Source organism: Gymnodraco acuticeps, unplaced genomic scaffold (assembly GCF_902827175.1).
Source record: "Gymnodraco acuticeps unplaced genomic scaffold, fGymAcu1.1, whole genome shotgun sequence".
Classification (NCBI taxonomy): Eukaryota; Metazoa; Chordata; class Actinopteri; order Perciformes; family Bathydraconidae; genus Gymnodraco; species Gymnodraco acuticeps.
Genome location: NW_022989947.1, coordinates 622,502 through 643,363, shown reverse-complemented (window position 1 = coordinate 643,363; position 20,862 = coordinate 622,502). Strand labels below are relative to the sequence as shown.

The following is a 20,862-nucleotide window of genomic DNA, read 5'->3' as shown; positions in this document are numbered from 1 at the left end:
AATGGTATGGTTTGCATTTGTAGTGAACTGAAGGTATACAATAAGATACAATAACAACAAACTGTAATGCAGGATTCATTCATGCATAATTTCTTGGGAATCCCTTGTGCGTAGGAAGGCAATTTGAATCTAGCATGGTAATGATAGTCACCGCCACTCACAATGGAAACTACAACATTGACGGGTAATTACGGCACTCTAATATTGTACATTGAGTGGCTGTTGCCGGAAATTGTCGACCATAGAGACTACCAAAGTGGAGCGTAATTTCATGGAAAAACTAAATGATAAAGATAAGGTTCAAACATATTTCTGCAAGTGGAATGACATTAGTGTTACATTTGAGGTACAGTGTTACAAATGTTTCAATAGCTAGAATCAAGGCAGAGCGAGAAAAATAAATCCAATTATACATTTCATTTATATAGCCCACTTACAATACAGTGAAATCTCATAAAGGGTGCACTGATGCATTACAGATACAGATACTGATATCCTACCTACACTGACTCATATAGCTGGATAACGTATTGCTGACAATGTGGCCAATCAGGGATCAGATTTCATAAAAAAACAACAACTACCAGCTGATGTTTAAGTATTTATGTACTACGTGTTGTTTCACAAAGTTAGAAAAGCAAGTCTGATGTTGCATTACACATCTTATAATAACCACTGGTATTGTATGTATTGTAGTTCTCAGTATGGGTTAAAAAAAACTCTGATTTAGGCATCCCTACACCCGATCAAAACAAAGGCTGGATCATTTACATTTGATTTTTTTTTCTAATAATAAGAGATATACCAATACAGCTCTATACGGAGTCACATCTTGACACAGTATTGATTCTTAGTATATTATTATAACACATAGGTGATATCAGCAAATATGTGAGTGCATGTGTTGAAGTGTATGTCAATGCAGGCTGCGTTTCCTTTTAAAAAGCCAAAAATATGTTTGTGTTTCTGCACTACAGTACATATTGATCAACTAAAACGCAAGTTGTTGTTGCAGATAGAGAAACTGTAGGAACTTGAGCACGTTTTAAAGATGTTCAATTTATATTAGAAATGCTGAACAAAGAAAAAGGCAGAAATTAATGTTTGAAGATGTGTTATTTTGTCAAACTGCTTCACAGCCTTGCTGAACTGACCATTGAAGCACGACACATGTCATCTTTACACTGACCAACGCTGCCTCTTTTGGCATTCACCATGATAGATTATTTTTGAGTCCAGGATTAGGTTTAATCTCTCTCTGGGAATCGGGCCCATGAACATGACTTTAAAGCGCTGTGTGCTAATATAAGTCCTGGGTCGATGAAGCCTAAATCCTGCATATATGAAGGTGAGGTATACAGCCAGGAGTCAGGCACAATACCTCCCTGGCTGTTCCCATATCTCAACCCAGTACAGTGTTATGGACAGTGGAGTGTGGCAAAGGTTCAAGTAAAACACATCATGCATTATTTAGGAGGCCTTTTTACCTCACTTCGTCTGTCATGGATTTATTTTGTTTGTGTATACTGTATTTGTGTGTGTATATTGAATGCAAGAGAGTGAGAAAGAGCTTTTGTTCTTTCTTCAGACAGAGAAGATTGTGTTTTCATTTGCTTTGACAGAGGCTTTCAGCGTGCACGTGCTGAAACCCCTCTCTGTTTCCTCTCTTTGTATGTGCATTGTGTTGGCTCGGGACAGATTGTTCATGCCAAGGCTTCTGAGTGTGCTGCAATGATAATGGGCCAAGGTCAGGAGTGTCAGCCGCAGAGATGAGAATTGGTTATTTTTAAGAGAGCAGCATGGCTCCCCTGGCTGCTTTTAAATGTTAACACTACAGTGAAACATTGCAGTGAACCCTGCGCTCAGCTGCACTCAGCCCCATCCAAAACAGACCGCATCGCCTTTTCACACAAAGCTGAAAAGAGTACGGTAAGAGCCTGCTGATGTTGTGGTAGATAAATAACCAAGTGCCTATTCCAACTCTTTGAATTCAATACTGGACTGAAATACAGAAATAGGTTTTCAGGATCAATGCAAGAATATTCTTTCCTCAGTTTTCTTTTCAGTATATAAAATACTGAACTCGGAAGTCAATGTTATTGTGTCCTATTAGAGACCTGTATATGGCTATGATAAATAACCTTGTTTGTAGTATGACCTCCTCCCTATGCAAAGCATTAGCATGCAAATTGAATTCCGTCAAATGATCCAAGTATATAGAGATTGAGAAGACAGAAAGCCCAATACGCTGAGGGCAAGCTTTCCACACATTGTGAAATCTTCAACACACAGAAGGAACTTGATATGCAGCACATCTATAACAAAACCCATCTCATTATACTGAACAGTGTGTACACACGCTTATTTTAAAGTGAAATATAAAAGGATGCGTTATCGATTTTTTTGTCAAATCTCACTTGTTGTCTTGCATCGTCTGTTTTCCTTCATCTACCTGTTTATGAATATTTTTGATTTTATAACGGGAATTTAAGAGAGATTTCTGCCCGCTGTTCTCTTTAAGCCACCTTATGGAGTTGTTACCACGGTAAATACCAAACACATTGAGTGTATTTCCTTTTGCCTAAAACCTTTGCCTTTTCTTGGAAACCTGCATGTTTAATAGCTTGTCTTTTTCTCCCCTGCCTTTGTCGTCTTAATGCTGCAGTCTTTGTGATATTTCCGCAACCTTTGGAATAATGAGAAGCTCTTGTCCCGCATCCATAAGGACTAGCAATACGAGTACCTTCACAAAACCAAAGCTGGTGGTAATTGTTGTTACGGGTTGTTGGTTTATCAGCACACCACCTAACTTTTATTACCTCATTAGGCCACATTACTTTACATTTAACAATGTAACAGTTGAGTTCCCTCCGTTCTGTTGATTGATTTGTCGTAGGCCTACTAAAAGATCAGTCATTTCACCTGTGTTTATATGGCCTGTGGGATAACAGTTTCATCCCATAGGTCATAAGAATATTAAACACCTGAACTCTGTAAAGCATTCATCTGTTTGCATCTTGCAAATTATCTATCTATATATCATCTTCCATTTACTTGTATATAGACTCTTCTTGCACTATTTCTATTTTATTAGTATTTACATTTTTGATGTTTTAGCCTATCAAAACCTCTGAAAAAAGAAATGTGTCTCTCAGAATCGAAAGAAAAAAACACAAAAGCATTGTACACAATTTAAATCAAGTAATGTTGTGATAAGGATAAACTGATGTTTTTTAGTTGATGAGTACTGCAGATATCACTGTTAAATCATTTGATCATTCGTTTTATTATGAAAACGTCGAGACCGGAAATACTGTTTTCAACCCGTAACTTTACATGGAAGCTTGCCGCATATACACGTTCTCCTGACGAAACCTCAAATCATCTTCGTAATATCTATCAAACTATAGATCCTACATATCGACTGGACGTGGATTCTAAAAGTACAATATGCACTTTTCGCTAATCAAAAAGCATTTTAATAAACGACCCTCTGTAACGTTTGCATTCAACGGGAGCACTAGAGGCCGAAATCTTTAAAACGTAATTATAGGTCGTATTAAGCGCTTGAACAAACGACATATTTGGTCGTAATAAGGGCTTGAACAATCGACCCATTTGGTCGTATGAGTTGGAGGACTTGTTGTTCTAGATTTATCATTTAGGAGATTTTTCTATCATCCTTTCCATCTTATCAGCCATACCCAGAGGACAACATGAACTCATCTGAAACGCAGCTTTTCAGTTTGGCCCAGCAGAAATCCAGTGTATGCCTCATGTGTTCGCAGCATATTTAGCTGTGATTTTGCCCGGGCTGCCCAGCTGCACATTAAGGCCGCAATAAGGACAGCAAGCTTTGGGGAGTTCGAGCGGTTAGTGTGATCAGCAGAGTAGAGATGCAGCGGGACAGGGGGAAGCAGATGTTTGTGGCCTGGCTACATCTGCTACAGTCACTCCCGCCAGACAGGGAAGTTCTGGATGATAGGGGGACGATTTGGAGGGTAAGAAAGGAAATGGTAGAAAGAGAGCTAAATGGCAGATAAATGTTACCATGAAAAGGTTGATGGAGTGATAGATGAAGAAATAGATGGAAAGAAAGCCTCTGTTGAGTAAAAGGAGAGAGGAATGAAAAGGTGTTTGAAGATGGATGGATGACCAGACAAATAGCTGTGTTGTCACTTAGTGGAGGGTAAAGGACGAGGGGATACTCAGAGAAACAAACAGGTGGTACAAAAATGCAAGTCATATCATTCTTGTAATGTTTTATAAAATGAATGAAAGTGTGTATAGCGATGACAGGGAACCTGGGATTTACAGGAGAGAAGAGACAGGTTAAAAGATAGATGAAAGAATGGATTGATAGATGTGTCGACAGCTGAGGATTGTCAGCGTTAAGCTGTTCACATTCAGATAAGGTCTTCAAAAGGAATAACAGAAGAGCTGATGAAATTCAGCTACAGAGGGGAAAATAGGATGGCTTCTGTAACAGAATGCCGAGTGAGGGAGAGAGAAAGAGAGAAGATTGATGCATAAGTGAAAAGATAAGTCCACGCATGCCTCAAACTCTCCTCCAGATATGTCACACTGGTTTTCGATTGCTTGCCTCATATTTACCCGAAAGTAGATTTCTTTTTTTGGGAAGAAGCCTTCTATCAGAAAGAATTTAAATGCACTCACTGCTGTAAATAATGAGCAATGATATACTGCATCTTCATGGGATGGGTGTGATAGGCGGAGTAATAGGATGGCAGGGTAATAGGATTCTAAATCCATGGATGGGGATTTTTGTGCGCTCTGTTCACACTTCACAGTGGAATAACCTTGGGACAGACACCCCCCTCCTGTGTTACAATTTGACTGACGGGAGTGATCTGAGGAAGCCATTGAAGTGTGTGTTCTGTGCTCCGAGAGGGAATAATGGAAAGCAGAAGTGTTGGCCCAACCCTAAATGTTCACATTGTTCAATCCCTACTTAATCCTTGTCTACAGCCCGGCTTCTGCGATAGTCTGCAGAAATATTGACTTAAGACCTGTAGCATCACCGAGGGACAGATTGAATTCTGAGGTTTGCTACCATATCCATACAATACAAATCTGACGAGCAGGGTCGAGCCTTGGTGAAGTTGGGATTGGATTGGTGCTTTCAATTAAAGTAAACATGCTTAGAAACATGCATCTCTTCAAGTGTTTGAACCTCAGATAAGACAATATCCATTAATAGTAGGCTACCACCGGGGCAATCAACCAACTAGCGAAACTCCTTTAGTGAAACACATTATTGATTAATGGTGATTAATTGATTAATTAATTAATTAATTAGATTCATTGGAGATCCTTCAATTGACATCTGCCTTTTCTTGATTAATTCTATGGTGAAATTCTCTGAGCGCAAACCTTCATCATGAAGCCCTCGAAAACCAGAAACATTTTGCATGTGTTCCTCTTACATATTAATGCATTGTGCAAAAACATTTAGAAAATATTAACAGAATTTCCAGTAAATCTGCATAGGAAAATGTAAATGAATCTTGGTTCCCACACACTCCACACACACTCATGTATCAGGAGTTATTCAAATCAAGATCAAAAACAGGTTGAGCTAATTCCCCAGTCAGTTGTCATGAGAAATCTGCAGAACAATGTAGTGCTACGTTATGAAATCATCGAAAGTACAAAACATGATGAAGTATTGCATTAATGTTAGTTTCTTGTATTCATTTGAGGAACTTTTTATGTCTCTATATTGCATATTTGATAATAATTATTTACAATTTGACCAGAGACTTTCTCTGGCCATGACTGCTAACTTCAAGGGGGACAACTAGTGTTTTTTTGTATGGTGAGAAAAACAGATACAAAAATACCTTTTTATTGAAAGTAAATCTCATGTTTTGGATTTTATGTGGACCATTTTTCAAGATCGTTTATTGCCCAATCGTAGCTGTCACTCCAGGTCAATTCCATCCCCCACAACCGCAGTCCCTACTTCTTTTCAATTGAAGCTTGAAGCCCACCCCCCAAGGCGTTGAACAGGTAGTAGAAGTAAAGATCAGCGTGGATATGGAAGGGGGGGGGGGGGGGGGTGTAGCTGGAGGAGAGGCAGATAAATGACTCCTCCATGGTAATGTCTGGCTGCTTTATGGGGTGTCCTGGCTGTGAGTGATAGCCTTGCTCTCGTTATCTGTCGATTGGGGTAATTGCTGTTTGTCGGAGTCTGGCTGACGGATGGTGATGCAATCTGCCCAGCGTTGGAAGGGGAGGATGGGGGAGGCATTACTCTCATCACTCTCCACAAGTGTCTTCACAAGGATGCATGCTGTGTGTAACAATATGTATTTGAATTCAAGTGTGTTTTGAACGAATACATTCCCCCAGTGTTAATGTGGTGGTGTGCTTCTTTGTCTTTGTTGTATATCTTATATTCTATATAAGGTTTCTCAGTGCTCACTCTTATGCATGTAGTTAATTGCAATTAATGTGTGTGTATTAAGAATAAAGTATATTTGAACATGTGTGAAAGTCAACAGTGTTTGCATAAACGTTTAAGATGCATTAGCCATAATTCATTGGTGCCTAATGGGTTGCGATTGCTCAATCTCTGTGCTGCAGACCTCCGGTGCTGTAGAATGTGATCGTGCATATCAATTCAGGGTCTCCTCCCCGTAAACACACACTGTTCCCGCTCCAATGAAAATACACCCAATTCTGTGGCACCCAAGTGACCACAAATGACATCACTAATGAATACCCTGCATTGCTGGGCACATGCCAATTAATGGAGGGAAACAACAAATATGACAAGTAACTTTTTGCCAGCAACATTTTTCCACCGTGTGCTAATTTGGACGGCACTTTCTGTTTTGAGCAGCTTCCATTTTGGACCAGCTGTCTTGTAGCAAGTGCTGTCCATGTCGGTGGTTACAGCCTGCTTTCTGCCTGCCTCGCAGACATCCGGCTGAGTGACGGTGCATTTTGCAGAATGGAGGACGGGTGATTCATAGCGGCTCTCCGGACTACTTGATAATCATTCCATCTGGGGCGTGGGACAGGCGCTCTTGTCATTGGCACATCACTCATCGTTTGTTCTCTTCATACGGCCCTTTCTCCCTCCATCTCTCCATCCCAGAGGCCTTGGTCATGACCCCTCCGCCCTGCAGGGGAGGTGTAATGCTGAACCTGTGTGACACGGTAGACCCCCGCTGCACCTTACCCCCCCCCCCATGCACCGCCCCGCTCCTGCAGCCTGCCACCGCCACTCGCCTTGCGTTTGATTTAATACCAGCCTAAGTGTGAATAAATTCCTGTCACAGCCCATTAAGGGGGCCTTGGAGAGATCTGGCCTGTTTTTAATTCTCCACAGCTCCTCTCTTTCTCTCCCCTCTTTTAGTTACTATGTCTCTCACTCTGCTGCTGCTCCCTCTCCCATGCCCCCTCACCAACCTCCTCCTCCTCCTCCCCTCCCTCACCGCACACTGCCTTGCTTTTTTTTAATACCCCATTAATTACCGCGTCTGTCCTCTTTATTCAAATGAGAAAGAGAGAAATGAAAAGCAGGGAGATGTTTGTCATTTCAAATAGAGAAAAGCTTTCCACTGTCCGGCTCTCCTCTCCTCAGCAGACCTGTGCGAGCTGGCCGTCGACTCGTGTCTGTGTGTGTAATGAATTCCAGTGGCACTTGCGGTTAGTTTTATCTGAAGAGCAGGCGGAGAGTCTGCCGAGGCCTGGTGATAAACAAACGCACCCTCCTAACTGTAAGAGCGGGAGAGAGGGATGCAGCTTGGTTGGTCTGTCTCTTTCCATCTCTCTTGCTTTGCTCCCTGATTCCCTGCCTCCCTTCTTTCCACTGTTTCTCTTCTCTTTTTGTTTCTCTTTCTACTCCCATAGACGACACGCCCTTGCTGTGCTCCACTTCCTCTCCATTTCTGTCTCCCTCTTTCCCTTCCCATCTTCCACCGCTATGTTCAGGCTCCAGAATTAGTAGTCTGTGCACAGCAGGTGTCTGTACCTCTGTCTTATTAGCAGCCTCATATGTGGCCCATTAGAGGCTCCCTCAATGCCAAGGGCTTTTTAATTGTTTTGCAGGGGTCAGAGGAGCAGTGTAGCCGCACAGCTCTTGCGGAGGAGGAATCAGAGCTGTTTTTGTTTTTGGACAATACATGTTTTCCTAGTATTTTGCTGCATTTAGTGTCAAGTGCAACCCCAATTATCTCTGCTTTGTGTTACAGTGTTTAAGGGCTATGTAAGCAATTAGTTTTTCTAAACCATTGTCTGACTGCGGTGTTGTTTAAGACTATTGTTTACATGAATACTTGAAGTAGATTGGAGATTGTATTTTGCTTGGGCTGTATTGTGTACAGCATTTGCCAATTGAGTACCTGTGTAAGTAAAAGGCACATGCAGGTACGTTTTTATATTTTCTAAAGCTTTTGAGACTGTTGTTGAAAAATAAATTAAATGTAGGAGGCGGAATTGTACATACAACAAACAGAGGTAAGTTCACTTAAAAGACCAAAGGTTCAAGCAGAGAAAGATGTTTTTAATTTGGTTTTAAAGGAGCCTACACTCGGAGCACTCTCAGGTCGGGCATCCTCTGGGAACATAACGTTTTGCCTGGTTCAAAGTTACACAATAAGTAAGCAACTGTAGGTTCACTTGTGTAAAGTTATTAATCTAGGCACTCATTGTCTTAAAATGGTAAATTCTAAAATGATTCAAGGATACAGAGCTTAATCATTCAGAAACACAAGTACATTTTAAAAAATGTGCTAAAATATAGAACGGCAGAAAATGACCGGCAACTATCCGATGAGATTGATATAGTAATGATGCTAAGGATTCTCTCAAGACATTGTGCAAGACAGGACCGAGGATATACAGAGGTTGGAGGGCCGAGTTAAGCATCCTGATGGAAATAAGTTAAGAAGCTTTTTTCAAGTCTCTTGTTTGCTCGAAAACACAAAAATGACAAATCACATATTGTAATTACGAGGAAATGTTCCTATTGGTGAAACGTTCTTGAGTAAGATTACCCTAAGTTCTAAATCAGTGTGCAAAAACATGCAGAATCATGTTAGTAGACTCATCAGAATCCAACATGTATATGTCTTTCTTTATTTCATACACTTAATATTACTAATGTTTCCTATGTGGAGGTTAATGGCTGCAACATAGGAAGTTGCGTCGCAGTGGTATTTGATGTGGTGCCACATCAAATGGTGAGATTGTGGCTTGGGGTGCCTGAAAAATACCTTGTCTGCCTCCTTACTTCCTAGTACAATCTGGAGTCCGGTCTACATGTGGAGGAGGTCAGGGTCTCTCCAAGTCTCATCCACTGATGCAGTGGCAGGCAGACGTACATGCTAAACTTCGTATGCATCTACAGTGCCATCCATCCAAGGAATGTATTAATGAATTAAATATATAGAGAGGAATTGTCAATGATTTGTTAAAATATAATTATTCTTGGTTTTTACACTCATTTTGACTGTCCAGAGAAAACAAACAAACCTCTATATTGGTGCAAAATCATCTCTCTGTTGTCTTCTTGGTCCAGTAAGAAAAACCCTAACCGTTTTTTACTGTGTCTTTTCATGAATGTAGGCTGGTAAAATGCATTCAAACTTCTCTGGAAAAGTTTGAGGATTTGGCTATGTGCGTCTTCTAGAATTATACTGAACATAATACATAGAACATTTGAGTTTAAAGTGTGTTTTCCCCCCAGTTATATGTGACTACCATGCCACAAGAGGGAACATAGCACGGTAGCTAACATGTATTAGTTTTGATTTCCAGAGGGTTTTAAGGCAGTCGTTTTGTTGCCTTGTTGAATCAGGGATTATGAAATAAACAACAAGCTTTTTGGTGTCCTCTGTTACGGAAGTGAATGGAGTGATAAAGTTAATTTGTTTTAAAGAGTTTGTAGTCAGAGTTTGTGAAGATATGATTGAAGATCCTTTCTTCTTTTGACTTTTCTTTATGACGTGCTACAGAACTGGTCTCGCCTTGCCTGTGATGTGGGCATGTTACATCAGCCTGCTAGTGTGTTTTTGCTTCTTCAAACCCTGTCATCCCTTTTTTTGTTCTGCTTTTCTCGATTTAGTAAGGGAAAGCTTCTTGCTCAGGTGTTGGCAGGAATATTTACATTTGAACTTGAGAAATAGCTTAGTGTGTAGGTGAAATATTAGGAACATGCCTGTTTCGACCTCAACTCTGTCTCACAGTAAATGAACAACATCTCCTGCGACTGGAATTACCTCTTTTATCTCTGTATAAATCTGCCTGCCTTTCTCTTTTTCCTTTTTCCACCCCCTACTGCTACCTTCACTCTCAAAGCGAAGGTGGTAATTAGAGCCAATATTAATTTGTTGGAGAGGTGCCGTAAGGGGAGCTGATTTTAAGTTTGTGAGAGTGATTGTACTAATTTAACACATCACTGAGTCGCAAGATGCTTTTGACATCTGAAGAAATGTTGTTGGCACATTTAAATGCCAGGTTTTTTCAAACCCATAGACAGTTTCCACTTCCAATTAGGAAAAACAACCTTCATGTTTACTTATGCCTCATTTCCACTGCATGGTTCAGCTCTATGCTATTGACAATTCCCTCTAACCAATCAGTGGTCTGCATTATTTTCAATTCAGCTTTTAACGACTCTGCTTGCTTGGAACTTTGACTGAAGTGTTACCAAGAAGAACAGGTACACTTTTGCTCATTTAAATCAAAAAATAATTCTAGATGAGCCAAGTTGGTTTACGCTCTGCCGTACCTTGCAGTGGAAATGCGTTTGAGACGAGGTGTTCAGCTTGGCCTCAGATGATTTAAGCTCCTGACAGACATCTAACAGAGATGAAAGAGGGACGTGCGGTCCGCTGCGAGATTTAGACGGCGGGGTATCACTCTGATAATTTCGGCTTCAAGCTTTCAACACTCAAACATAAAACATCATCTTCTCCAGTATACAAATCAGCCCTCACAGGATAGCCATCACTCTCTGCAGCTACCTTCACAATGCAGTCTGCTTGGGACTATTTCCCTACTCTGAATTCATATTTAACTGTTAATAAAAACTATAATATTTCCATTACCTGGAAAGTTTAGTGTTAAGTATTGACTGTGTTTTTATTATTTCTGTCACTTTCTATGTAGATCTCTCTAAAAAATTGCAGGGTATTTTCTAATAAATATGTATTTTTTGAGTTTTTCTTTTACTTTCACATATTAATATGGTTCTATTCCTAAAAGTCACATTTGTCATATCATATTTGTTTGGCTCTACCTGCTGCAACCAGGGCTTTGACTGTCTGTTGGTTTATCTCGGAATAGTTGATCATTTATATGCAGTCAACACATCAGAAACCCAGAAGGTTGTGATTTGAATGTTATTCTCCTTATCAGTCTGCAAGCTGCTGTAGCTAATCTGCTTCTGTGTAAAAATTAACCTGTTTGCTCTCCTGAACCACGTATGAACTGAGATATACACACGCACAAGAGCGTAATGTATGTTCTGATGCCTGCAAAAAGATAATTACTGCAAAATGTGACTTCTGCAGAGAAATAGACATTTTTACTTCATTATGTCCTTTAGTGCATTCTTTGGATTTTGATCTGATTCTGCTGACGGGTACGTCGCTTGCATGGCTGCCCATCATTGGTTTCAAAGCAACAGCACTCCAACCTTCTTGCCCCTCATTTATTATCACTGGGAACCAAATCACAAAGGAAAACACAATCGATGGGGCTACCTGGCAGAGACTCAAGTGCTTAGGAGGGAGCGAGAGGACGCCTAGCATCAGATACCTCTAAAAGGCTAAATCGATTGCAACCGTTCTGCAACAGTCGGCTGACACTGCAGGCTTTCCACCTCGATGCTGAGGACGTACTGGAGAGAACCCCCGTTATGCAAGGATGACAACATGGCTATTGTATTCCTGCCACCCCTGGAAGAGAAGGCTTTTATCTGCCTTCCAAATCCCTTTTAAAGGGCTTCATTCCCCCAGGAAAGCCCATGCCAAACACAGAACACACTTGCACTTAAACCTTCCCGTTGAGAAAAAGCCATAAAGTTTATAAAGTCAATTAAGGCTTTTTTAAACTAATGGCAGGCAGATTAAAGCTGCGTGGCTTGGCTCCCCGTGCATAGTGTCAGATGGTAAACCAGGGCCCACTTAGAGTCACAGGGTCCCCCAGGCAGGGCACACCGCAGTAAGCAGCTTACCCCCAACTCACTTCTGCTTTTTCCTCAGAATGGGCAGTGTGTTTTCCGTCAAGACATTTCCCTTTGGTCCGAGCACTTTGAGTACACATGTGTCATACTAGAGTTCAATCTGGGAGCATTCAGGATTAACTTGACCGTGATATAAAAACCACATTTATTGATACAAATAAATGGCAACAGATATTTAATGTAGCCTGTATAGACACGTGTGTTTATGTATAACCTTGGTCCCCGTTTGCCTCATTTAGTTTGTTCCAAATAAACCTAAAGTATTTTCCATAGTGTAAAACATTTAAGGAAAGGACATGAAATAGCCCAGGTCTATGATTCTGATTCAGAATATATGTATTGTATGGACATGGATACAGTAGTTTCAGAGGTTAATTCATAATTATCATGCACTGATGTTTTTGTGCTGTCTTTTTTGTCAGCAGGATCACAGAAAAACTACTTTTTCATTAAACTTGTTGTAAGGGTGTATCATGAGTGAAGAAAAAACCCATTAGAATTGAAGAGCAGATCCAAATCACAGGGTAGATTCATCATTATCGTTCACTTACGGAAACAGTCTTGGCTCCTGCTCTCTTCAAGTGCCCTTCTACTGGAGTATTAGTTTTATTAGCTCTTACTGAAGACACACTCATTACTAAAAATGTTATCCCCTTGAGTTTGGTTTGTTCTAATTCTTCTGCCTAATGGGGAGTTTCATTTCCCTTGAGGATATTTTTCAATGTTTGCATAATTTACAGGATCGTTGGTTTCTTGAAAGGCACCTTTCCACATAGTTGAGGCTTCTCTCCAAGTTCTTTGTCTCACTTTATTATAAACCATATCATTAAAAGGGATTTGACTGCATGCGTTTCCGCTAAGACACTCGATCTTACTATCTGAGGACAGCAGGAGGTGTTCGCTTCAGCCTCTGTGTGGATGATGATGGAGGTTTCAACCTGCCCCATCTCTGGCAGTGATGAGATATGAAGGTGATATAGGAGATGCAGTTACATGTCTTCCTCTCCATTAGGGACGGGGCCATGTAGTGTTTTATCACGTCCTTCTCAAGCACTCATCCATCTCAAAGTAGCAAAAATGCAAAAATGTCTTATTTTAACATAATGGACGGTAGATAAATATTTAAGCAGTCCTTCCTCCGTTTGTCGTGAGTGCCCCGGCACACTTATTGCTTTTGGTGGATGTTTCATTGACTATGATAAAGTAAATCCACATTCTAAAATCTTTAAGCGACGGTATCTTTATTTGTTGGATAGATTATGGATATAATATTAGATGAGGGATTTATTTGATGCAGAGCATACAAATCCAGACATTGTACCATCTTAGAAACATATCCAAAATGTAACCATCTTCTGGAACCCCTCTCCTCCCCTCCTTACTCACAGACTCTAACTCGTGTAATTTCCAGACATCCGTCGGATCTGTTTTGTTTCCCCATCCTCCTCTTCCTCATCTTCTCTACTCGCTACTCTTCCTCTTTTTGTCCCTTGTCTCCCAGCCTCTCCTCCCTCCTATCATCTCTTTGCTTGCCATTTGATTTGTCTTGCTCATCCTCTACTCTGCTCTCTTTTCATGTCCTCACCTCTCCTCTACTCCACCTAATCTCCTCTGTATTCACTCCTTTCCTTCCCCTTGTCTCCTCTCCTCTCCCTAATCCTTTCTCCTAACTCACAGACACTTACACTTGTAATTCGCAGACAGATCCGTCGGAGTCAAAGCTGCGATTTGAGTTTCAAGTGACAGGGTGGATTAGCAGAGGAATCCTGAGCGAAGACGTGCCTTTGCCACTTGTTATATTTCTCCCTCTCTCCTCCTGCACATGTGTGTGTGTGTATATTTTAATCTGTAGTATAAGTTGTTTCTTCACGGCAATTATCTCAGAGCTCCTCATCAAAAAGCAACGCTTAATTTGTTAACGTGCTCCTAAAGCATGGTGGTCATGATTTTTAATCGTATACGAACGGGTTAAATGCCCAAAAAGCACATGAATGCCTCATCTCATTCATATAATAATATAATTACAAGATTAGCTTCATTTTTCTATAATGTGTATTGGATCAAAAAAGAAAAACCTCCTCCCAAATCAGCTTTAAAACGTGGAGATAATGCTACAGAATTAATTAATATAGAGATGCCAATTATAAAGCTTGATAAGCCCGAAGACGCCCTCTTGTTTGTTGGCCTACATTTGATAAATCCCAAGTGATTACAGATAAGGATCTTGCGTTGTGCATCTAACGTGTCACCGAACAACATTTGAGCAGTATTGAAGACACAAAAATCCACTTAGTTTTTATTGAAAGCGTCTCTTTGATGTGAGTGTATGAATATATATTATGACTAATCGATTTCTAGTTGGGCAATGTCTTGTGTTGGCCCGAGCCAGGATCTATGTTGACTTGTCACACAGACACACAGCTGTTTGAGCTCCTCTCGTGGTAAAGTTTCACCAGCGCAGAATCTTGATATAGTGATTTTGAGGAAATATTCAGCATTTCCCCCCCCCCTCTTCTGTCTTCCCCCTTTTACTGAGGACAGCTTCTTTGATCTGATTTGGTGGAGTAAGGGAGAGAAGGAGCATGATGAAGGGATTCTGAGAAACACGGAGCAGGATGGAGTAACATCCCATCATCCAAACAGCCCCCCGTCTCTTTTGCCATTGTCCTGTTTTAAAGGCTTCAGCTAATGATGGAGCTGCTGTCCTCCGCTCCACTATGCACGATCCTTCTCTGTATAATCTTTTGTCGTTTTAGATCCAAACTGATGGTGTTGATGGTGCACAAAGCATCAGACACTGTCAGGATAAAAGCTGCAGATACTAATAAAATGAAACTAATGTAGGTCAGTGCGACTCCAGTGACACCATGTTCATTTTCTTTTAGAACATGTTTTTGATATGAATCATGGATGGAAAATGACTGCTACTCTGCCATGTCCATCAGGCTTAGCTGAAGTTACAGGGACTGCAATCGGATTTGTTTTAACCCCACCCCCCCAAGCCAAAATGTTTAATCTCTTTGCCAAAACTCAGCCCTATAAACAAACTACTCACGAGTCCATGTGACTTCTTCTTACAAGACACTCAAAACAAATCTCCCCATGACTTGTCCTATGCCCGATGTGCTGTTAGAGAGCTTCCTGCGGTTGAACACTGTCATGACCTTCTCTCTGTATCTAGACAGAACACATACACTAATCTAGACAGAACACATACACTAAATCTCTGAGCTAACTGTAACTCTCATAACATCCAGTTTCACAGTAAATGCTGACAGTTGATAATGTATTTATTGTCACACACTTACAGGAAGTGCTGTAGCATCACTAATTGGACTGAATTGATTAATTGATCAGAAAGATCTGGTTGGTCTGACACAACTAATTGTTTAAATACAGGTTATTTTTTTTGAGGATTTTCCCAATATTTTATCTTTTAAATAATGTTTGTAAAAATTGCCAAAATATTAATCAATAATACAAATTGTAATAGGTCTCTCTTGTTCAGCGTATTATTGCTGCAAAACTGCATCCAATAGATAAGAAATGGATAGAAACCATGAACACTGAACAATGCCGACATAAAAACACATGTTCCTGTGTTCCCACCCTCACACACACATTTTGACTTCACAAACAGACCAGCACATCTGACCATAAACACTTGCACAGCTGAACATTCTCCGACACACACTGACACATCGCTGCATCTCCTCCGTGCGTGCCAATCTCCATTTCCACTCCTTCTCGGGTCACTGTGCTTCTCCTCCGTCCTCCGCCAGTCCTCCGACGGCTGCCAGCATTTCCAGGTTCTGTGTAGCAGGAAGGCAGGCTGCCAGTCTGCAGGAGGCCTTCAGAGACAGGGGCTCAGACAGCGCTTCCTTGTTTACTTTCATGAGTTGTTGACTGGCCACCCTGCCGCGGCCGATTCGGTGTCAAAGCGTGTCAGAAGAGGCCTTCAGCGGATTGAAAAGGCATCAAAACATTATTGTGGGGCCGAGCCGCTGAGTGGCGTGCCAAGAAATGAAAAAGTACATCCGCTGGAGTCCTCCAGAGGTGTTTGAAATCCTTTTAACAGAATTAAAACAATGTTACAGAGCTCCCTTTCTCTGCTTTGCTCTCAGTAGTATACCCTTTTCCCAAACATCGCCTTATACTGTAGGTGTGAAGGATTAGAGTTAGGCTAATTATGAGGTTATGAATGGAAATATGTCTCCCCGAGGTTGCAGAACAATTTCTGTGGAAAAAGCACTCTTGTTATTCATATATCAAGATATGCCAGCAAGCCTTTTATGATGAATGTGCCGTGAAGGCTTCGCTGCCTCCATACTCTCTTATTTCCACTGTGAACAATTTGGAATTTCATGTGTGGTTTCAAAGAAAAGCTCAAAAAGATCTTCTGGATTCTGGAAGCAGTACATTTGGCCTTTGAAGCCATGAAACGCTTGTAAAATATCTCTATGATTGCAGCTTTTTAAATCCTGATGTCAAAAGGTTTTCAATTCAAAAAGAAAAATGAACACGTGTTGTATTCTTTGTTTAAAAAATGTTGACTGAAATGACAAAGGCTCATGGTATCATCTCGTTAATAAAGAGTGAATGACCGAGTTATTTCAAGAACTGCTCGTCAGGGTAATGAGGCATATCCCATGTAATACACACACATATGCACATGCACACAGAATTGAAGTGAAAGTCAAAGAGGGATTGGAAAGGGGGGGTGTGAGAGAGATTGTGAGGCAGCGAGACCCCCTGAGAGTTGAGTAGAGAGAGACTGGAAGGCCTCCAAATGTTCCACTCTGGAATATCTTCAAGGACAATCAGCTAAACAGTTGATATTAAGAGAGCTGTGTGAAATCGATTGCTCAAGGTGTTATCTGCGCTGCAAAAATGGCTGGTAATTAGTCACGGCTAAAGGAGTGTTACCGAGAGAGAGAGACCGATTTAATCTTAAACGATTTCACTGCACTGCAGATACAGTAGCTCCTGAATGAGTGAGATATTTGCTTCCCCCCCCCCCCCCCCCCCCCCCTCCTTCTCTGACTATCCATCAGAAGAAAAAACAGCTGAGTAAGTAGCTGTGATGTACTGCTGTTGCTAAATGTGCCTTCAGATGGAGATGTTTTGCCCGAGGTACTTGTTCAAAGGCAGCGTACATTTGGCAGCTCCTACCTGTTTTTATTCCGACCCTCCAGCAGCAGCAGAGCCATTATTTGTTTATGTATAAAGCTCGGGCATCGAGGCACTTCGGTCCGCCGCAACTGTTGACTTAGAGATCTTGGCGGCACATTCAGAGGCAATCAGCAGACAAAGCCTTCAGTGACTGACGGGAGAATGGCTTGTCTGCCCCTCTGTGATGTACCTGATGTGTTAGCTTAGCGATTAGCAGAGGCCAGGATTGATGCACTTAAGTACTCAGTATTTGCAGAGAGGTCAATGAGCAGGTGGGACAACTTGGTTTATTGTATGTTGGACGAAGACATACACTGATGTGGCTTTCAAACGTCCATTAATCATCACCATATACAAACTCTAAAGGGTAAGGCAGGTGTTATTTCAATGAGTCAATAAATCCCATGAAAAACACATTGTCTGCTTTTACTCATGTGGTTTGTCTATGGAACTCAACCCAGACACATTCATTCCTACTGAGGATGTAAAGGTTTAGATATGGGTAATAGATATTAGCAGAGGTGGGGGAGAAGTACTCAGATCTTGTACTTAAAAGTAGAATGACAGAGTGTAGGAATACTCTGTTACAAGTAAAAGTCCTGCTTTCAAAATGTTACTCAAGTAAAAGTACAAAAGGTAAAAGTACTCAAAGTTGTGGGCAAATGATATGTTTTGATTATAATTATTAAGTGTTATCACAGCTGGTAAAGGTGCAGCTAGTTTGAATGACTTTGTATACTGCAGGGTAGCTTGTACTCCAGGTGTAACTAAAGTCTGATTTAAGTGTTGATAATATTTCACATCATTTATCCAAATATGTGAAATAACTAAAGTAACTAAATAAATGTAGTGGAGTAGAAGTACACGATTTACCTCTGAATTGTAGTGGGGTAGAAGTACAAAGTAGCAACAAATGGAAAGTATCTCAAGGATTGTACTTGAGTACATTTACTTATTCACTTCACTCCTCTGGATATCATTTAGTTTTTTGTCACATTAACAAGAAAGCTGTGGGTATGGAAATGTTGGTCTATGATTCAAATATGTCAACAACTATTTAATGGATTGCCGTCAAATTGAGTCCAGAAATGTATGATTTCCAGACCCTCACTTTTTATCCCACGCCAAGTCAAATATTTACCAATAATTTTACCACATGCTTTACGATCAAACTTGCCAAACTAATAGTCTTCCCATCAGCCTCACTTGTACCTTTTTACGATAAATACAAAATGTGTGTTGGATGTGGAAAGTGTTTAACAACATACCTGCTATGTTAGCATCCAATGTGTTTCTCATGGGATTCTACGGCTGGGAAAAACCTCCCTGTTAATTTCCTCATGCTAACAGCAACAACAGCCTCAGTCATTAGGAACAATGTTACATCTGGAACCAGTTTTTTCATTAATATGGAGAAGTACATTATATTTTACAAGGACGTACAATAGTGCAGGAAGTGTGAAGTTGATGCTGTGTTATAAGCTTGTTGCTAAAGTAGTGCTGTCAGAGAAAACCTTGTAAAGTGTAGCAGCTTAAACTTGGCTCCATTGGACTTTTCAATACCAGTATGACTACCGTATGTACAACATTCATAACCTGTAAGGCTTGAATTATTAGTTTTCTGCTGAATTGTAATTGCTTTGTTGTTTGTGGAAGGTATTTGTTGTGTTTGTGACCTTTCGTAAACCCGCTAGTTAGGGTCAGGGTTAGAAAAAGGCACTCTGACTTTCATATATGTAGATTTATGCGTCTCATATAAGTCTTTTTTTTGTCATTGGATCCACAGAAGCTGAAACAGAAGAACCAGCAGCTGAAGCAGATCATGGACCAACTGCGCAACCTCATCTGGGAGATCAACTCCATGCTGGCAGTCAGGAGCTGAGCCACACACACAAAAACACACACAGGCATACATTTACTACACCTAATGGTGCAGCGGTTTGGTCGTTGACTGGATGTGTAACAGGGTACCACATGCTGGCTGAGGCTGCACTTTACCGAAGAAATTGGGACTTTGGCAATATCAACCCGTTTCCTGAAGAAGACCTGAAACAATGGAAGGAAAGATTAGAGCGAGACACATGAAGACTGAGACGAAGGTGTGGACGACGGCAGAAGATATTCTGTCTACCTCAATATCCTGTATTTTAATCAACAAAATGATAATCTGAAGAGTTGTTATATTATCTATTTGTAGCTACTAGCTCAGTAGAGGGTGTATGCCTGAAGAAATACATTGATATATTCTATTTAATCTTTTATCATAGTTTTAGAACTTTGTGAAGCCCTACATTAAGAAAAATGATTTTATATGGCCCTTAAAAACTTTAAAAAGAAGGAGAAACACTATGGCAAAAATAATGAGTCTAATTCTGACTATTGATCTGATTTTATTTGTTTGATCTGAATGTGTGAGATATGTAAACTCATCTATGCTCTTCTCTGATTGGACATTTCAATACATGCCTTGTAAAGGATTCTGCTGAACTATAAATCTTCCTGTGATTTTTTAAAAACTCAGTGCTGTTTTGTGATTTTTGTTCGCTGTTGTTTATCCCGTCTGTATTCATCCAGCATCTCAGTCACTCTTAGGAATACTGCTAAAAGATCATTTCTTATTACTATAACAATGTACCGGACGAGACCAGCTTTTCATTACTCAATGGTGGACAAATAATGTTTCAAAATGACCTTAAACCAAGTCTGTAATGCATGTATGTTACACTTCCAGCATATCCCTCACTCCTAACACACTAAGTTAACGTTTATCTATGTGAGACACTTTTTTAGATTTCTGGTGTGTGTTTTCTTGTGGAATTAAAACCTGTATTTTAAGACAGTCTTATTTCAATAGCTTCCATGTCATGAAATTCTATCCATACTCAATACTATAACTATCCTGAACACATAAGACACCCCACCTTTATTGGATATTAGTCACCCTTCTGTCTTACTGTATATGAATGTTTGTTTGAATGAAACACACTAAAATTATACATAAAGCACAATTATTTTAACTGACACTCAAAGAGCAAAACATCGGCTCAAATCTCCAAAAACGTTTTCAGCTTTTCACATAATTTGCAAATCAACATGGCACTTTTTGCAAACCACTGCACACGTTTCTCCACGTAAGAAACAGGAATCTGACATACAGTCACGTGTTAGCTGAACAAACAAAGTCGCTGAGAGGCTGAGGCCGGGCCTGTTTGATATTGTGTGACACGCTACAAAAAAGTACTTGCTGAAATCAAAAACTCTGTTGCAAAATAATGTAGTTTAATGAAAACTGGGATAATCAACTTATACTCCTTGGACATGTACATTGTTATATTAATCGAAGCAATTGCGGTCAACAAAAAAGTACAACAGCCCTGTGTCACCCACACCTCACGCAGGTTATAATGAGTGCCGCCCATATCCATATATAAAAACTAGGGCTGTCAAGTTAACGCGTTAATAACGCG

At 40.4% G+C, this 20,862-nt stretch overlaps 1 protein-coding gene across 1 annotated transcript in view; it reads left to right on the top strand.

Moving 5' to 3' along the window:
- med30 (mediator complex subunit 30) overlaps nucleotides 1-20,230 on the top strand; it is a 36,318-nt gene extending 16,088 nt beyond the window's left edge. The window contains exon 5 of the mRNA XM_034210465.1: nucleotides 19,182-20,230. Within this exon, the coding sequence (XP_034066356.1) occupies nucleotides 19,182-19,277 (96 nt within the window). The 3' untranslated portion in view covers nucleotides 19,278-20,230. The remainder of the gene's footprint in view (nucleotides 1-19,181) is intronic.
- Nucleotides 20,231-20,862: the final 632 nt, after the last annotated feature.